General features: G+C 39.7%; 4 protein-coding genes and 1 long non-coding RNA gene across 5 annotated transcripts in view; 2 read left to right on the top strand and 3 right to left on the bottom strand.

The window, feature by feature from the left end:
* Positions 1 to 19,614, bottom strand: part of LOC134747035 (endoplasmic reticulum-Golgi intermediate compartment protein 2) — a 250,842-nt gene that overhangs the window by 11,261 nt on the left and 219,967 nt on the right. The window lies entirely within an intron of this gene.
* On the top strand, positions 7 to 2,901 carry LOC134747336 (uncharacterized). Its single transcript, XR_010128315.1, has 2 exons — positions 7 to 210; positions 1,246 to 2,901. It is a non-coding gene; the product is annotated as an uncharacterized LOC134747336 (long non-coding RNA).
* Positions 3,303 to 12,936, bottom strand: LOC134747043 (uncharacterized). The gene is made up of 5 exons (XM_063681601.1): positions 12,802 to 12,936; positions 11,646 to 11,793; positions 9,927 to 10,050; positions 5,902 to 6,087; positions 3,303 to 3,487 (listed from the first exon to the last, which is right to left on the bottom strand). Exons 1-5 carry the CDS (start codon positions 12,870 to 12,872, stop codon positions 3,318 to 3,320), a joined length of 699 nt encoding a protein of 232 aa, XP_063537671.1. The 5' UTR covers positions 12,873 to 12,936; the 3' UTR covers positions 3,303 to 3,317.
* LOC134747041 (uncharacterized) lies at positions 13,227 to 16,108 on the top strand. The gene is made up of 6 exons (XM_063681600.1): positions 13,227 to 13,458; positions 13,930 to 14,077; positions 14,199 to 14,303; positions 14,597 to 14,717; positions 15,017 to 15,199; positions 15,968 to 16,108. The coding sequence occupies exons 1-6, from the start codon at positions 13,367 to 13,369 to the stop codon at positions 16,072 to 16,074; spliced, it is 756 nt and encodes a 251-aa protein (XP_063537670.1). The 5' UTR covers positions 13,227 to 13,366; the 3' UTR covers positions 16,075 to 16,108.
* LOC134747018 (uncharacterized) overlaps positions 16,903 to 19,614 on the bottom strand; it is a 72,009-nt gene continuing 69,297 nt past the window's right edge. The window contains exons 10-14 of the mRNA XM_063681562.1: positions 19,028 to 19,120; positions 18,745 to 18,856; positions 18,329 to 18,506; positions 17,702 to 17,858; positions 16,903 to 17,188 (exon numbers count right to left, since the gene is read on the bottom strand). Coding sequence (XP_063537632.1) covers positions 16,948 to 17,188; positions 17,702 to 17,858; positions 18,329 to 18,506; positions 18,745 to 18,856; positions 19,028 to 19,120 — 781 coding nt within the window. The 3' untranslated portion in view covers positions 16,903 to 16,947. The remainder of the gene's footprint in view (positions 17,189 to 17,701; positions 17,859 to 18,328; positions 18,507 to 18,744; positions 18,857 to 19,027; positions 19,121 to 19,614) is intronic.

The raw sequence follows: 19,614 nt of genomic DNA, 5'->3' as shown, positions 1-19,614 counted from the left end.
ACTGCCCGCGCCGCCCGCCTCGTCGCTCGCAACATGTCGCCAAAAGCGACTAAAAATAATAGTGAGTAAAAACCGTACTGATAAATATTTTGAAATATGTCTCACGATAGTTTAAGTGAAACTCAACCTACCTTATCAAAACATAGTTTTTAACTATCAAAAGAATACTTAACGCCAGAGCACACCGGATACGTGTGCGGAGACGAGCACGTGCGCAAGCGGTGTCACAGATTAATAAATAGTTACTACGTAACAGATACATCATTCCCATACGAAAGCGAAAATACCTACGCTATAATAGCCTACAAAATCTTAATAATAATACCTGCTGCTCGACGAGAAGAAATGTACCATAAGTATGCGCACAAAGAGTCGAGACTGCCTTGCTCGCCGCGCGAGCCTCGTGCCAACGCGTCATCGTAAGAATGCGCTAGGGTTGTACTGTTACTTATGTTATTATTGTAATAAAACGAATGTTGCGAATCAACCATATTTTATATTAGTCAATCAAATATTTAAAAACAACACTTATAATACCTGACTCAAAAAACTCCTTAATTTACGATTTATCTACTTATGTTCAAAGAAATAAATAGTGACAAAATTCATAAAGATAGATTTATAATACTACTCACCTTTCTTCGTACCTAAGTAGGCTATGTTTAACTTAGTATGTAATTAGATAAGACTACCCACCTGTTTTAAGGGAGTCCCCTCTGCCAACAAACTGTCATGCAGTTTGGCAGAAGAAATTAATGTAAGGTAGGGTTTATTTCGTCTGAATAAATGATTTTTTTTTTTTTTTTATTTCGTCTCTCGGAAATGAAAAAACCGGCCAAGTGCGAGTCGGACTCGCCCACCGAGGGTTCCGTACTTTTTAGTATTTGTTGTTATAGCGGCAACATAAAAAAATACATCATCTGTGAAAATTTCAACTGTCTAGCTATCACGGTTCATGAGATACAGCCTGGTGACAGACGGACAGCGGCAGCGGAGTCTTAGTAATAGGGTGCCGTTTTTACCCTTTGGGTAAGGAACCCTACAAAACGACAAATTTTCTTTTGTTTTTTGACTTTTACACCCATCTACTGCACAATAATTACGTGGTTTCGGCATTTCGAAGCGTAAGCGCGGGAAACGTGCGGTGCGAGCGCTCAGGCGGGCGTTCGGCGGCCCTCTGTCGATTATATCGTCGACGATACGCCGAGCGGTAGGCATATAGCGCGTGACTTTGAGCGAGTGAAGGAGGCCTGGCGGTGTGCCGTCTCTTATAAGGATCTACATAATACAACGCGCGTGACGTCTACGCACATGTACGCATCCGGTGTGCACAGGCCTTTACCATTTTTATAAATAATCAAAATGTATATTAGGTAAATTTATTTTAAAATGGATATGCGATGACTGATCGAGACTAACACTAAACTCTTGCGTTTTGAACACATAATTAATGCCATTAACGGGTCTAACGCGATAAAATCTCATCATTTTACCTTTTTTCCGACGTTTCAGCTAGGTTGCACTAGCTGTGGTCACGGACATTTTGCTGGGACGTCAGTCTTCCGTGACCACAGCTAGTGCAACCTGGCTGAAACGTCGGAAAAAGGTAAAATAATGAAATTTAATCGCGTTACACCCGTTAATGACATTAATTATATGTAGCTTAAATTGTAAATAGATACCGTATATAGATGCTTACGTATATATAATGTATTGTTATCGTGACATAACACTTGAAAGACACTATACCCCTAGAGTTGCAGGCATCCATAGGCTACGGCGGGCCGTATACTTGTTTCACACCGACGTGGTATTAAAAAAATATATACGGTAAATACCTCCTTTTTATAGTTAGTGGTAATGTAAATTATTTCGTTTCCTTTTCCTACACAAAAATGTGCAAAATATCGCCATTTTGAATACTTTACAACGGCCTTTTGCCTATGCTTATATTACAGTGGATTGTGAATAATATTTCCTTTTTCCATAATGGAAATTTTCAAAAAAATTGCCAAAAATTTCAAAAAAAAATACGACACTTCGTAAGTTTAACATTTGCAGATACAGTCGTCATCAGATATATCGGAGCGGCCAAGGCGCTCACAAACATCTGAGCACGCCTCTATTGTCAACGCGATCGAGTGCGTGTTTAGTTTTGCATGACACGGTCATAGTAGTGTCTTTCAGAAAAAGGAGCTTAATTTATTTAATGTTATAACATCGATGCCATTTTTCTACAATTGTATTTATGTGTAAAAAGTTATCGTAAGTAAACTTATTCACTTAATTGAATTTCAGAAAACTGTTCGTATTCGAGTGGGGTAATTATACAAACTTAATTTCACCCCATTTCTGGGGTAAAATAAAAGATAGTAAAATCTGTTTTACCTCACTTAATTTTGTGTTTTAATTATTATTGGTGGTAATAATGTTTTAAACAATTATTAATTTTTAATCGATTACCGTAAAGAACAATAATGTGAAATAATATTAACGTTGAGTTGAACTTAAGGCCATAAATGCTGAAATTGATCTAAGGAAAGGTAAACATATCACAGGTAGATTTTCCCTTACAACCAACCGACAAGGGAAATACATCATTTCGGTTTTACTTTGGTCATTTCAGTATTTTTGCGCTGATCGCTTCTCAATAATTTTTAAAAATAAATATATGAATTCCCTTTTAAGGAAGGCTGTGCTAAGTAAAGTTCGTGGTTTTGAGCCACTTGACGGTTACAGCGAAAATCGAAATTCGAAAGTATATATTTCTGTTTGTATCGCTCTTGCATATCGAGTTTACAATTTTTGAATTTCGAAGGTCGCGGCCGCCATATTCTCATAGAACGTCAGTTATTTTGTTATGCACACGATTAATGTATAAAATAAATTATATTATTTGTACTTCTTTTGGTTTTTACTAAGTATGAAACTCCCGATAAACACATATTTACCACACCAACTGGTAAAAGGGAAAAGCCCTGTTGATTGTTCAAAAAGTAATGAGAAAGTTGCATTTTATCCACATGTGGGGCAAACACAAACACAGACGGTTTTCTGTGGGGGCAAAGTAATCTGATCCAAATTTTGGTTGTTTCCTTATGTTTGCTAGTAGAATTGACTTTTGATGATGATTATGAAAGATACATTTTTTATATTGTTCATTTGGATTTGATTTGGTTTGCCAAAGTCCATATTTGGACTCCTTCCGAGGCTTCACTTCACAAATTGGTCACATAGATATGATATAAAACACAGGCATAACTCGGTAACAAAAAATTTATTAGGTTAATTAGATGGTAAATGAGGCAAACATTTCTCTAGAGGTGATAGTAGGTGTAGTAATGTGGTGTACGCCAAAGGCCGTATTTGGGCTCCTTCCTTGGCTTGCCGAACGGATTTTTCTCCAGTATCACTTTTCCGAGAAGGCCGTGACACGCTTGGTAAGACGACTCGGGTGTGCGTATACGCAAGATTCGGCGGAGGTCTTCTGCGAAATAGTATAGGTACATATTATCTGAAGAAACAGCTTAAAACAAGGGTACTACGCTTTTAATTAAAGATTAGAATTAATTAACCCCTAGCCAGGCCTCCTTCACTCGCTCAAAGTCACGCGCTATATGCCTACCGCTCGGCGTATCGTCGACGATATAATCGACAGAGGGCCGCCGAACGCCCGCCTGAGCGCTCGCACCGCACGTTTCCCGCGCTTACGCTTCGAAATGCCGAAACCACGTAATTATTGTGCAGTAGATGGGTGTAAAAGTCAAAAAACAAAAGAAAATTTGTCGTTTTGTAGGGTTCCTTACCCAAAGGGTAAAAACGGCACCCTATTACTAAGACTCCGCTGCCGCTGTCCGTCTGTCACCAGGCTGTATATCATGAACCGTGATAGCTAGACAGTTGAAATTTTCACAGATGATGTATTTTTTTATGTTGCCGCTATAACAACAAATACTAAAAAGTACGGAACCCTCGGTGGGCGAGTCCGACTCGCACTTGGCCGGTTTTTTCATTTCCGAGAGACGAAATAAAAAAAAAAAAAAAAAAACATTTATTCAGACGAAATAAACCCTACCTTACATTAATTTCTTCTGCCAAACTGCATGACAGTTTGTTGGCAGAGGGGACTCCCTTAAAACAGGTGGGTAGTCTTATCTAATTACATACTAAGTTAAACATAGCCTACTTAGGTACGAAGAAAGGTGAGTAGTATTATAAATCTATCTTTATGAATTTTGTCACTATTTATTTCTTTGAACATAAGTAGATAAATCGTAAATTAAGGAGTTTTTTGAGTCAGGTATTATAAGTGTTGTTTTTAAATATTTGATTGACTAATATAAAATATGGTTGATTCGCAACATTCGTTTTATTACAATAATAACATAAGTAACAGTACAACCCTAGCGCATTCTTACGATGACGCGTTGGCACGTGGCTCGCGCGGCGAGCAAGGCAGTCTCGACTCTTTGTGCGCATACTTATGGTACATTTCTTCTCGTCGAGCAGCAGGTATTATTATTAAGATTTTGTAGGCTATTATAGCGTAGGTATTTTCGCTTTCGTATGGGAATGATGTATCTGTTACGTAGTAACTATTTATTAATCTGTGCCCTAGCGTGACAGACATAACAAGCCGTTGAATGGCGGCGCCTCAGATTGAACTGGTGGGTCGTGGCGCGGCCATTTTGAAAAATATACGTCAAGTGGCGGGGCCTTCACACTCACACCCGGTCATTCGGAATTTGGCGCGTAGCTTTGGTGCTTTTAACACAACTTTATCAAGATTTTAATTTGCATCTGTCGTCTGCATAAAAATGAATGTCACCTGTAGGCAAGATGTAGCTCAGTGCCTAGTAGAAGGGTCTCTATTGTTTGACATAATTATTGAAAGTCATAATGTAATGATTGTCATATATCATTAGTCATAACAAAGATAGATATAACTCCGTAATAGATGGATACAGTCTAAGGAAAAACTTGCCTCGAAAATCAAGAAAATTTGATTCTCGTTCAGAGGCCGCTACTAGTTTTGACCTACTGTCGTATAGATGGCGTTGACGGTTTCGTTTGTTATTTAACAATTTTAACGCATATCAGTGAAAGAACATGGGTCAAAATTATAAAAATAATTAATGCAAATTAAAAAAATCATTTATCTATATTTAAATACATTTTATCGTATTTTTATAAATCTTCATTTTTAGTTTTAAAGTGTGTCGACAGATGGCAGTGAATTTACTGGGGTTACAAAATTTACTATGACAGTACCGCTCTAGTATAAGTTACTCTATGGTCATAATTTAGTTTTTCTCAGAAACCTGTAACTTTTCAGGATTGCCATAAAACAAACCTAACCTAACCTATCTATAGGATAACCCGAGGAAAATCCTGAAAAGTTAACGGTTTCAGAATTATGACTAATCACATTATGACTTTCAATAATTATGTCAAACAAAGGAACCTCACGTAATAGAAGCAATATAAGTAGTATGTCATAGACAATAATCCAACGCATTTGCCAACGGCAACAATGCGGGAATAGCACAGTGACTTGTATACCTTAGTCACCTCACTCCTTCCGTAGTTGTTTCCACGACTGTGTGCTAGGAGGATCCTTGTATTTATCGGGTGCTGGATGTCGAAAGGACCCTGTGCGAGTAGTGTCAGGATGTGGACATACATTACCGGGTAGTTGTAGGGTCAGACACTATATCGTCGCTATACTTACTCAACCTCATATCTGCAACAATAATTTTATGGAAATATCGCTTTTCTTTCATTCGGAATACGGGTGTTTTTGTCATCAAATGAGTGTTGCAGATACGAGCTTGAGTAAGTATAGCGGCGATATGACCGTTAGGGTCTGCAGTCATTGGTGGATCAAACTATTAGACTCACTTTGTAAGGAATCGTCAAACTTCGGTTTCAAAGACTGTGTCTTGGGTGGATCCTTGTATTTTTCGGGTGCTGGATGTCGAAAGGATCCGGTATGTGTGGTGTCAGGTATGTGGACATCATCGGGTAGTCGTAGGGTTTGGAGTGCGCGTGCGCGGCGCATCAGGTTTACTGACATGAAGGGGAGCTCTGGGGAGTCAGATTATAGGTTTGTGATGAGACATTAACACTAACATTATTTTTATTAGCTATCTAAGTTACTAACACATATGGGTTTATTAGGCCTGAAATAAATGACAATTTAATTTAATTTAGTTTAATTTAATTTAACACTAATAATGTAAAGAATAAGATGAGGTTTATTGAACTTTTGTACAAAGCGTCATTTGATGTTTACCCGCTTTTTGGGGCAGGAGACCGAACTAATCCCAACAAGGCGCAGTTTTCCTTCAGGTAATCAGGTGATAGAAAAATATAATCTTAATTATACCATGCTTAAGAGAAAGTCAGCATGATAAAATTCTTCCTATATGCTACACTGGTGGGTATAGGATTGATATTGCCAGATTTAATTAAGCTTATAATAATAGAGACGCCCTAATAGCGTCGGCGTCAAGGCAATGCTATGACAGCTGCTTGACGCAACGTTGGCGCAACTGCGCAGCGACGCTGTTTTCTGTAGCACTGACTAGACGTTGACGCTCGAAACACAGGAGTGGGGTCTCCCTAATACCAAAAACCGGCCAGGTGCGAGTCGGACTCGCCCACCGCCACTCACTCACTCGCACTCGTTCAGTACAAATGTAACTATGTTTTTTTTATTTGTATTTTTTTATTTTTTACTAGTTTCCAGTTTTCAGATTTTTCCCTGTATTTGTAGTGTAAGACGATATTACTTGCCAAATTTCATAGTTCTAGGTCAACGGGAAGTACCTTATCAATTGTGATTCCCTTGAGAGTGCATGTCGAAATATACGTTTTTTGCGGCATAATCGGCCGTATCTTTTTTTTACGTTAACTTAGAACTTTGAATTTTTCACAGCTTCAAGGAACCGTAGACCTGAGTATATGGTTTAAATTTCAACTCGATACCTCCACGCGTTTCCGATATAAAGGGTCTTGACAGACCGACGGACAGACAACAAAGTATAAGGGTTCCGTTTTTTTCCTTTTGAGGTACGGAACCCTAAATAAAAACTTTTATAAAAAAAAGATAAACCGACTTCAAAAAGGATGAAATAAAATATTATCCTTTTTAGGGTTCCGTGTTTAAGTATATGCGTTACCAACTGATATGTTTGAAGTCGGTGCCAAGCCAAATTTTAAACCATATATTCATAGTGATTTTGATGCAATTCGATAAGGATGCGGCTATATAAGTATGTACGTTGGATTACGTAACGCAGCGTACTACGTAGGCGAACAACACGCGAATGCGAAACGGTGCGGCACGGCGCCTTAATTAATCCTTTGATACCTATATAGAAGTGTCCTACGTGGGCGATCTCGTTGCGAACGCGAACGCCTTGGGCCGGCCGCGCCGTGCCGCGTCGCTTCGCTTCGCGTTCGCGAGTGTTCGCCTATGTAAGACGCAGCGTTACACGACGACAATAAACGAACTTTCTGTAGGTATTTAAGAACACACCTCAGAACAGAACACACGGTTGAACCTTCTTGGCGCAGTTCGTACCATGCTTGTCGGCACGTTAGTGTAAATCTAATACGTTTTGTCGTGGTATTTTTTTAAAGAGCATTTCTTACTAATTCTTGAACAGTCATAGCACGCAAGTGTGGGATTGGGACTGAGTTATTTCCTGTCGCTTATCCAGAGGACTACATTTCAAAATATAAAACAATTCAAGGAACCTTCATGCAAAATTTCAGCTAAAGCGGTTCAGTTGTTTAGCCATGAAAAGGTAACAAAGAGGCAGACATAATTACTTTCACGTTTATAATATTTGTACAGTTGTAATGGGACTTATAGACATAAAGCCGATTATTTTTGACTGGTATTGTTACTACTTGGAGTACTTGGCTTGGCACCGACTTCAAACATATCAGTTGGTAACGCATATACTTAAACACGGAACCCTAAAAAGGATAATATTTTATTTCATCCTTTTTGAAGTCGGTTTATCTTTTTTTTATAAAAGTTTTTATTTTTCCATTTTTAGTTTTAAGACATTGTTAAGAGCGTGACGCATGAATGAAAAACATTATCATGTTTAACTGTAAATTCGTAAACTTTATTAAATAATCAGAATTTTCCTCGAGTCCGTCTGGGAAATCATTCCTGTCACTAAATCCATTTTCCGCCCCGCCACTGACCCAATCCCTCAAACCCCCCAATCACTCAACCTTACAGCACATCAACCCCTGATCACTAAACCCCTAAACCACCAACCCTTCATCCGCCATTCCCCGACCCCTAACCCCAGACCCCTTAACTCCTAACCCTAACCCCCAATCCCTTAACTCCCAACCCCTCAGTCCCCGACCCATCAACTCGCCTCCCCTCAACCCCCAAACACTAATACCCTCTACCTTCACCTCTCAGTCTCTTTGGTTGATTCCAACACTACCTACATAAAAAAATCATAATACACATACGAGGGAAGTTATCAGTAGCCTTACCACGAGTTTGACATTGATATATTCGCTATCGTGTGCGTAACTTACTGTTTATGCATCTCGCTCGTACTGGCATATTAGTGTACAAAGTAAGTTACGAAGAATATTTAGTGTCAAACTCGTGGTTAGGTTGCACTACATCAAATTGGTGGTTTTTGGGAGGAAATGCTTGAGTTACTTTAGAAAACACCGAAATCACCATACACGTGCCTTTAAAAATTGAGGAGTTCCCTCAATTCCTCACGGATTCCATCATCCGATTAAAACCAAAAATATTACGAAAACACCTTGGAGAGGTAACTTTTTTCAAACAGAAAAAGAATAACTCAAATCGGATCATGGGTGCCGGGGTAATCACTGAAATCATTATCATCAAAACAATCATCATCATCAGCTCCACTTCATCAAATTGGTGGCTTCGAGAGAAAATGCTCAAGTTGTTTAAGAAAACGACCGAATCACCATACATGTGCCTTTAAAAATTGAGGAGTTCCCTCAATTCCTCATGGATCCCATCATCAGAACAGCACCAGATTAATGTGGGACCACCTTGGAGTTAGTTCCTTTCTAACAAAAAAAGAATTGTTCAAGTCGGACCACGGGTCTCGGAGTAATCGCCGAACATCCTACATTAAAAAAATCATCATCCCTATCTTCAAAACAATCATCATCATCAGGTCCACTTCATCAAATTGGTCGTTTTCGAGAGAAAATGCTCAAGTTGCTTATGAAAACACCCAAATCACCATACATGTGCCTTTAAAAATTGAGGAGTTCCCTCAATTCCTCAGGGATCCCATCCTCAGATCAGAACCAGATTAATATGGGACCAACTTGGAAGTAGCTCCTTTCGAACAAAAAAAGAATAACTCAAATCGGACCACGGGTCTCGGAATAATCGGTGAACATACATAAAAAAAAAAAAAAAAAAAAATAGCCATAACCGAATACAGAACCTCCTCCTTCTATGAAATTGAAGTCGGTTAAAAAGTACACACATTCGCTAGATATTCACGCATCTTCAAGTCTCCGGCACGCTCTGCCGAATTGCACTTTCCCATACAAACGTAGTTCCGCTCTCATTTTAAAACTACATGTTGCATTGTAATGAAACTTTGCACATACAATGACATGAGGTATATCTAGGTTTGTAATTAGTTTATATAGCTCCAGTTTATAAAACAAAAGAAATAAAGCAAAAACAAGTTGTATGAAAAACTTAAATTCGCTGTATTTTTTTTACTATTGTATCTGTAGCTACATAACTAATTACAGACATAGATATACCTTATCCTATTGTTAGTACAAAATTTCAGAGCAATCTAGCTAGTCGTTTTAAAATCAGAACGGAACTACGTTTGTATGGAGAACCGAGCTTGCCGGCGACCATTTATTACCTCGCGAGCAGTACTTCGTGAGGTACTCTGTGCGTTTCAGGTCCTGTATCTCGTGGTCGATGGGAACTGGGTCGATGTCTTTGGACATGTACATGTCTACTAGCTTCGGCTCATCCTCTTTGAACTGTACAAATATGTATGTCAGTCAACACCGGTGCTGGCAATTCGGAATTTAAAAATATGTTAGACGAAAGGCAACGATGCTAATAAGGGACGTGTTGTATGGAGTACGGGAAAGAGGTTGCCAGCATGTGACTTTAAAATTTAGTTGCCAAGTTAGTGAATACATATTGACAGATTTTATGCAGTAATTGACCAAGGTCAACTATTATTACCAAGATAATTCACTAAGCCAATCTAACATTTTAATGACATCTTCAACAAGTAAAGCCAATCAACTTAAATAAAAGGATTTCAATAATCGAAATTAAACTATCGTGAGACATATTTCAAAATATTTATATCACTACGGTTTCACTCACTATTATTTGCAAGAGAAGAGCCGCCGCGGACACTCGTGACTGAGAAACAACTCCCGAAGAGCCCGAAACATGTCGCCAAAAGCGACTAAAAATAATAGTGAGTGAAACCGTAGAGTGAATCAACTTTTTCTTGTCACTCGTTGCCATGGTTACGTTCTCCTGGGTCACACTTAAAACCCTGATTTTATGGTGATTAAAATAACCAAACATGCATTTTTGTGGTAGATATAAGGCCATTCCACTGAGCTACCACCACGCTACCACTAATAAGCACGTTTGTGGCTCGTTATACAACATTCCGTCTAACAAAGTGTGCTAATATCGTCCCCTGACTGACGGGACACAATAACAACAAGAAATTGTTGATTCACCAGTTGATCTAAATATTTTTAAAAGGATTTCAACTTTGGCTTGGCTTGGTTTGGCTTGGCTTGGATGGCTTGACTTGGAAATTGTCTTGAAACCTAATATACACAGATCTATAGACAGACTGCCTAGGAATATCACACCTTGAAATTTGCACGATATGGCTAGTGGTAGCTAGGCAGATCATGAAATGCCGGCGGCCGATATGCCGCCGACATATGAAAAATGAAATGAAAATAATTTATTTGGTTTACAATGTGCATTTAAATGGCAATAGGGTTGGAACCTTCTTTTGAGTATAAAATATACTTTTGGCAAAAGACCCCGCTCTTTCATAATTTAAAGGGGTACAACCAAATTTTATTTAAAATGTTACAATATGTGCAATATGGTACTTATAATTTACTATAAGACATGCTATAAATTAATTTATTCATACATTAAATTAACTTAGATTAACTTCATCTAGTGCGTACGCGCGTGTGTGTGTGTGTGTGTGTGTGTGTGTGTGTGTGTGTGTGTGTGTGTGTGTGTGTGTGTGTGTGTGTGTGTGTGTGTGTGTGTGTGTGTGTGTGTGTGTGTGTGTGTGTGTGTGTGTGTGTGTGTGTGTGTGTGTGTGTGTGTGTGTGCGCTTGTGTGTCTATTCTCAATTTATTACATGATACCTTCTATTTCGCTGTAGTTTAGGATATTTAACTATTCTATCACCTTTTTCTTACATTCATGTCGTTGTAAAGGATATATATCAATTCGTTCGTTTACAAAATTATATAATTTAGGAGACAGACAGGAGACATATATATCAAACTAATCCCAAACGTTACCTCCGTTCCAATGGATTTAAATTTTGCCGGAATAATTCATACTACACCCGTTTGACGGCATTCTTGTAGTACTCGAAGTTGATAGGGCACAGCACATCAGGGCTCTTCCTAGGCTGATCCCGGGCCTTCAGCGAGTCTCGCTCCAGGCCTACAATTAGGCAGTTGTCATCTACCGCCTGTCGCCGAGGACTCTTGCTGTTATGGGGAATTGAATTTTAATGCTAAGGAATGGGGATTCACAGACTGCATTCACTCACAGGGGCACATTGCTTTATCTAAGTATTAGTCAGCCAATTTGATTCCTAGGCCACTATAGAACCGGGCACATTGCTTTATCTAAGTGTAGTCAACCAATTTGATTCCTAGGCCACTATAGAACTTTGTCGCTATAACTACTATTTACTTGACAGCACTGTCAAAGAAGATAAACAATCTGATTCATTATGAAATGATTCTATAGTGGCCTAGGAATCCAATTGGTTGACGTACCTACTTAATTAAGGGGACTGAATGTTGTATAGTCTTATGCTCGTTCAAAAAGGTAACGTTTAAGTTGTGTGTCTATATATAATTGATTAAAGGACACATAGATCCACCTCTTGTGATTTCACCAAGCCCCAGCCGCAAATCCTTTTTTTTTGTCATTAGGTACTTAGATCAAGATGGATCATACATATTACCAAAAATAGATATAACTCCGTAATAGATAGATACAGTCTAAGGAAAAAACGTGCCTCGAAAATCAAGAAAATTTGATTCTCGTTCAGAGGGCGCTACTAGTTTTGGCCTACAGTCGTATAGATGGCGTTGACGGTTTCGTTTGTTATTTAACAATTTTAACGCATATCAGTGAAAGAACATGGGTCAAAATCAAAAAAATAATTAATGCAAATAAAAAAATTAATTTATCTATATTTAAATACATTTTATCGTATTTTTATAAATCTTCATTTTTAGTTTTAAAGTGTGTCGACAGATGGCAGTGAATTTACTGGGGTTACAAAATTTACTATGACAGTACCGCTCTAGTATAAGTTACTCTTATGATATTACAATTCGAAGTCGCACTTGCTACGGTAGGCGTTAGGGGCTACCCGAAAACATCTAGAATTACCTATTATAGGTTTAAAAGAAAAACCTTAGAACAGAGCAGTATTCATGGCACTAATGGGAAGACACGACACTAATAGTATGAATACTTACGGTTTATCCTTCTTCGGGTAGTCGACCATGTACACGGACTTGAATTCTATTTCACCATCGAAAACAGACATTTTAATATAATTTAACTAAAAATATTCATATAAAATAATTTGAAAAATGTTTCTTGATTGATAACTACGACTTAACTACGACGCCGTCAATGTGATAAACTTTTTTTTTAAATATTTCTGTTTACTTTCCCTAGATACCTTCGTCCAAGCAAAAAGGTAACATAATTATACTTCTTAAGTTTCAAAATTAAGAAACTCCAATAAAAATCAAAGCCTAAATTGTATCAGCGCTGATTATATATTATCACATATTTACCAAAAACAGTATGAGAAAGTACTTAATTAAAACTTTTTCTAAATTATGTTCCTTGTTACCAGAGACATATGTGATATGAAAAACTAAAAACTAGACAGCAACGACTGTCAGTAGGTGACACGAAGAAATCAGAAATGACGTGTGAATAGAAAATTTTGTAAAAAAAATGTACAAAAATTTAGCAATAATCTGGAACAAAATACACAACTGGACGAACGAGAATCAAAAAGCTTGAACCATGGATCATTATCTGACTACGTATAGGAAGGATTATCTATGGCCCAACTTACCAAGAGCCGGGCCTGGTGGGGGTCATGGCGGTGGAGGGGAGTAAGTATTTGGCGAAGGCAAGGATCTTAAGCACCTACTACACGCTTTCAAGTCTTCTAACTAAGACCATAATTCAGCGCTTCAGACTGTCCAAGGTCGCCCCTGCGCCGCAATGAAAAAGAGCCTTTTTTTTCAGATTTTTGAATTTTATCCATATATGTATATATAAACCATACATAAACTACTACTAAACTCGCAGTGGTTGTAATTTTAGTTGCCAACCGTGTAGAAAAGGGCTTTACACACAAACTAGATGTTCCGTCTAAACCATTTGAGTGGACGCTCAAACCGGAGCGGCGGGGCGTGCAGCGTGGCGTCGAGCGTCCAAGGGGTTTGAGCAGCGTGCACTAAGGCCGCTCCTATACGTTTGCATTTGTTTAACATGCACGCCGCACGCCCCGCCCCGCTGCACGCTCAACTTAAGCGTCCACTCAGGCCTTACACTTAAACTCACACTGGCTTCAATCTTAGGGCTGCACAGATGTCAGATCAAGAGCTGGCCTTCTTCCGAGCATGTATGCAGCACAGCAGACCACCTGACTGCCGATGTCCTCAGTACAGCGGTGGGGAGATGCCGCAACTACCGCCAGGCAAGGAAGGAGGGTGGAGTCGCAATGAGGTAGAACATTAACCACAACGTGAAAATTACCAATCTGCCCTGCCTCGAACTACTTTGAACCAAATAATTTCATAGTAGTTCCAGACATGTCAAGTAAATACTTAATCTTGTTTGTTTCTAGATAATGGGCCCTTTGCTAGACCCGAAGCTGTACCCGGTGAAAGTGGGAGCCGCTCCAGAAACACCTACTTCTCGCTACGACCAGCCAAACGCCTTTTTAGACAAGGTGATCAAATTTTACAAAAAGATTTTAAATGTTTATAAAAGGGTCCAAAGGATGGAGCGATGCCATCAAGGGTGTTCGCTAAATGTAATCTGTATCAGTAAGTGTATTTGTCAAAGATCCAGACCCTATGGAAAGTAATTCCATATGGTTACGGTCCTCAGACTTTATGCCAGTAAAAAATAAAGAACTACTCGTATGATTCTCAGGAAATACAAATATACCAACAAACTCTGGTTATGTTAAGTATCTTACTGAATCTATCGCATTACATTATTGTAAACTTTTTTTTGCAGCTACAATCCAAGTACCCGATGCTGTACAGCATCTTGCAGAACGAGGCGTCTCCTGAGCTGAAACAGAGAATAGACCGCGACCGAAACAAGACGACATATCAGGTCGACTACTGCGAATCCGGTACGTGTTTTCTCTTTGATTCATTGTCTAAGAACTGTAGAATGGCATCATGATATCTGAGAATATTTTAAAGTCAAAATACCTTGTCACACACAGTGCCTGGTTATTGGTAAGTAGTCGTATAACGCCTAATAACTACACAAGGCACATTTTAAACTATTGAGCCTGAATTTACCTCAAAAGCCTAATGCAAGTAGGTATTTTTTTAAACCCTATTCATGAATTAAGGTGATTACTTGATTAGTGAGGTTCTTGAAAAGCCTATTAAAGTAAAAATATTAATTCCTGCATCCTTACAGGTCCAGGCGCCAAATTTGAAGGTCTCCAACGAGCGGCAGACGAAAGCGGCACCGGGCCTTGCGCGCAGCCAATGAGATTGCCTGGAGACCCGTGCCGTGTCGCACCCAAGCAGCGGATGACGACATCCAAAACTATATCTAAACAGGGAGGTGGTGGAGCCAGCGATCCTCGCGCGAAATGCGGTAAGTGTTGGTCTTCAGATATAAAAAAAGCTGCTTAGGCCTTTTCACGCACCCTGGAATGGATGCTGGATTTCAAAGGTTTGTAAGTGGGAGTAGAAAACTACACTGGGCTTTGCGTGGAGCCGAAGAGGTTGCCCGAAGACCCGTGCCACGTCGCACCTTGCGAATGACCAGTGCCAAGACCATTTCCAAACAGGGAGGTGGTGGAGCCAGCGATCCTCGTGCGATATACGGTAAGTCTATTATGCAGAAAGATAGTTGAGGCCTTCCTCCGACCCTGGACAGGGGGCTAGATTTCAGGCTAGCGTACTCGTATAGAAGAAAAAGCATGGCGGCATTTCCGCAGAGGATGAGACTGCACGGAGACCCGTACCGTGTTGCACCTAAGAAGCAAATGACCGTTTGAAGGTCTGATGTAGAGTACAGCGATGACGTGGAGTTTTCATCTGACCAAATTTTATTTATTTTTTGACTTAACTTAGGCTCACTTGAATCATTCCACTAACCCGGAGTTAAGCGGTTAAACCCTTAACCCAGTGTCAAATTGTACTTGTAAACAGGTTAGTAGAATGGTGCAAGTCGGCCTTAGAGAAGAATATGTTCTGTCTCTAACGTGCTTTGGTTAAATAGGTTGGTTTTGGTTAAATAGCTAGCGCGGATTTTATATGAGAATTTTGAGTTCATTACGAATATCTAGCAGCTGCTCTTATGAATTAATTTTCGATGTTAATATTAACATGCCAAAATTAATAAAACTAACTTCCACAGAGACGACATCAGCCGTTCCGCCGCTGGGCAAGACGGAATACCAAGACGGAGTCTCGAAGCTCGGAGCCATCATCATGAGAGACAAGCTACATAGGAGATACTCGTAATAACACAATCTAAAAAAATCTGGAATAAAGTATCGTCATTCATTGCTAACTCTTGCCTTCTTTATTTTTATGATGGCTACACGCCGTCTAAGATAGGGTTGCCATGCGTCAGGACAAATCCTGACGCATGGCAACCCTATCTTAGGTGACAAATCCGGACATGTCAGGATTTTTGACCCTTTGTCCGGATTGCGACCGGACTTGGCAAGTGTCAGGATTTTTAGGAATAACCTCATAACAAGAGAGCAGCGCGCCGCCGGGCCGTCGTTGAAGCTACGCCAAATCTCTGTTACAAGAAATGTCAGGATTTTTAGGGTGATGTCAGGATTTTTTACTTGATAGTTGAATTAAACTATTGCAATGAAAATTTTCAGTTGCAGTTGCAACTACCTACTTACTGTTTACTTACTTACTTACTTACTTTGGAAATTTTATATAATAAGTATGGGTACTTATTTATTTCAAACGTGCAAAATAAAGTGTCAAGCCATTTCCGTCGTAGAAAAAAGCGGCAAATTAAAAAAATTAAGCGCGAAGGGTTATCGTCCCATAGAAAATTTGAATTTCGCGCCTTATTCTACTGACAAAGTTGTTTGACCGGCTATATCTTCCTTATGATTAAGATATTATATAGAAGATATATTATTTTCAAAATCTTCCATGAGGAGAATTTCGGAATTTGAGGAAAGTTTCCGTCAACATTATCAACATCAGGATTTAACCCTAACCCTAACTTTTTTGTACTGTTTATATTTACCAATAAAGTCTGTATTTCTGTATTTCTGTAACCTAATTATTTAGAATCAGTTTAAATCAAATGAAATGACGTTATGATAAATAGACGTTTATGTATAAAAACACGTATATAATATGTCATGTCGGCGACCGGGGCGACCGAGCGCTCGAAATCAGCTCCCCTCTCTTATAGAGCGTGCCTTCCTTCTTTTCCTGCTTAACTTCTACCCTCCTCTCTTCTCTTCGTTCCTCTGGCCTTCTTTTGTTTTCTTTGTGAGAATGAGTCTCTGGTTCGCGTGTTCGCGTGACGGCATGGTGGGTGGTGGTTTCGTCGTGTTGACGGAGGACGACGGCTCGTGCGTCTGATGTGTTGCGTTCTCTGTAAGCGAAAATATATTATAAAGTTTAGTCTTGTCCAAAACCACATCGTCTAGTTACTACTGTGGGACTATAACTATTTGATAAAGATTGTCCTATTTTATTTGATCTGCTGATTAAGAGGTATATTTCTCTAGTAATAAGTTGGTTAAGGCCATAATAATGTTGAAATTTCAAAACTGGTTTGCCTTTAGGCGTTAGTGTGACGCGCAACCATTACGGAAGTCATGATAATGACTGTTCTGCATAACCACTACCAACCTTCCTAGGTTATTTTTGTCACCGTAAAATTTGCAATAGGTAATTATTCAATAAGTATTATTTCCAATTTAGTCTTGTTCGTAAGGAAAAATTAACGTCAACAATAAAATACCAAGAGGGTAGAGCCAAATGCGTTGGACAGACCAGGTCCGTACTAACATACCACATTTAGAGGTGCTGAAGCGATTGATGCTGCAACATCGTACGGGAGAAACTGATATTCACGACCATGGGTATTGATGCAAAGACTAACCTTCCTAGCGACATAAGTCGGTCGATATCCGCCGGCCTTCTTAATTCTCCCGTGGACGTCAATGTGACGCGCAGCGCGTACGGCGGCGGCGACGCGGGCGGTGATGACGCGCTCGATGCTGAGGCTGGCGATGAGCCCACTGCCGAGTCGCGCTTGGCTGAAAAAAACAGACAGCTGTAAGTTCATGACACGCTATTTGTCTTCGCGAGGTATTACTTTAGATTTATTTTGAAGGTCATTGACCAAACCGTTAATACTGTTGGTTATACCAAGGCAATACCGTTAGGATGTGAACAGACCAGATCAGTTGGCATCAAGCCTGGAGATGTCGGCAGCACGGCCCTCCACGAGGCACAGGACAGAAGCTGATGGAGAGAAGCCATTAAGAAATTTCTTTGGAAGAGACATGATCCTCAGTTATGAGGGAACGACGGAGGGAGGGTTAGGAATTGAGGATCTAAGGCAATCAATTGAAACAAGATTTATACAAATCGTTTGCCGTGATAGATAGCATTATCTCTATTTAGATGATGCCAATGTTACATTGACTTCAAAGTTTTTTTTCAGTAATTGATCAACGAGCATGACAATCCACTGATCTGAGACAATTGAAAGTTCCCAACTAACCTGAAGATTCAGAGCCGGAGGTGGAGCGGCGGCGGGGCGGGGCGGCGGGGCGCGGGGAGTGCGTCCCCCCGCCCCCTACCCCTCCCCCTCCGCCGCCCCCCGCGGGGGAGGGGAACGCGGCCGGGATATGCAATGATGCAGTTATCACGTAGTTGTCATCATCCGATCCGCCCAGCGTCTGAAAACAATTCACACGTGTAAAGGACTTGTGAAAGGAAAAACACTTCGTCTATTTTACCCGAACCGAACAAATTATTTGAAGAGTAGGTACGTGTGAAAAATATCATGAGAGTGAATCAAGCTCATGAGGTATGCCAGGATCGTAGCTTATTAGAGATAGAGTCTGGTCTTCTAGGTATGTGTTTTCGTACAAATACGCCTATACATATATTATGTCTGATACCTATAGTATCTACCTCGTTATAGTCACTGGCGGAGTCATTAGAATCCGGCGCGGATTCGCTCCGCGCGGTGGAAGGGAGACACATGACGCCGCTGCTGCCGCACTCTTCCGCACTGCTTCTGACTCTGGACAAATGGAAAAATTGTTAGTATTAGGGTCGGCTGCACCAAACTGTTTGTCATAGTTAAAGAGTTCGCAACATTTTGTTGTATGGAAAGTTTCATAGTAAACCGCCGCGGCACGCCAACCCTCAGTGATGAGGAAACCGATGCAAGGAGGACGGTTTATTTTCGTACCTTGTCATAATAGTCATAGCAGACGAGATGGAGCCCGAGGATGTGTCCGACGCAGTTTCACGCGTCCGTCGACTGCGCGAGTACGTCTTCTCACTGCGGAATAAAATTATTTAAATTTTATCTCACGAAAACATAGCTACCTATTAGTTTTGGAAAGAGGATCTCAATAAAATAGTGCATACGCTCTTATTCTCTTATAAAAATATTATTTTGAGCACCTCACCTGCTTATATCCAATATTTGTGTCATTTTCAAGTAAAACGTACCACATTGGCGCTTGCCATAAGGACCCTTTGACAGGTTATTTGTATAAAGATACAGACAATGTGGTACCTTTTCTTGAAAACGTCACATTTTAACAAATTTCTTTTAAATTCCACTTATCCGATGTCTTGGTTCAAGTTTTTATATTATTGGGATAGCCATTATGAATTCAATTTATAATATTAGCATGGATATGGATTGATCCTTATGTTTTTGTTACTTACTACTAGCAGAAATAAGTTTAAAATTATTTAAACTTATTTCTGCTACCTAGTTAGTTTTAGTTCTAGTTTTAGTTTTATCAGGCCTCACTGAAAATCAGC

The sequence above is a fragment of the Cydia strobilella genome, chromosome 14 (genome assembly GCF_947568885.1).
Source record: "Cydia strobilella chromosome 14, ilCydStro3.1, whole genome shotgun sequence".
NCBI classification, from domain to species: Eukaryota; Metazoa; Arthropoda; class Insecta; order Lepidoptera; family Tortricidae; genus Cydia; species Cydia strobilella.
Note: the sequence above shows the minus strand (reverse complement) of the source record. Positions and strands in the feature narration are given on the sequence as shown.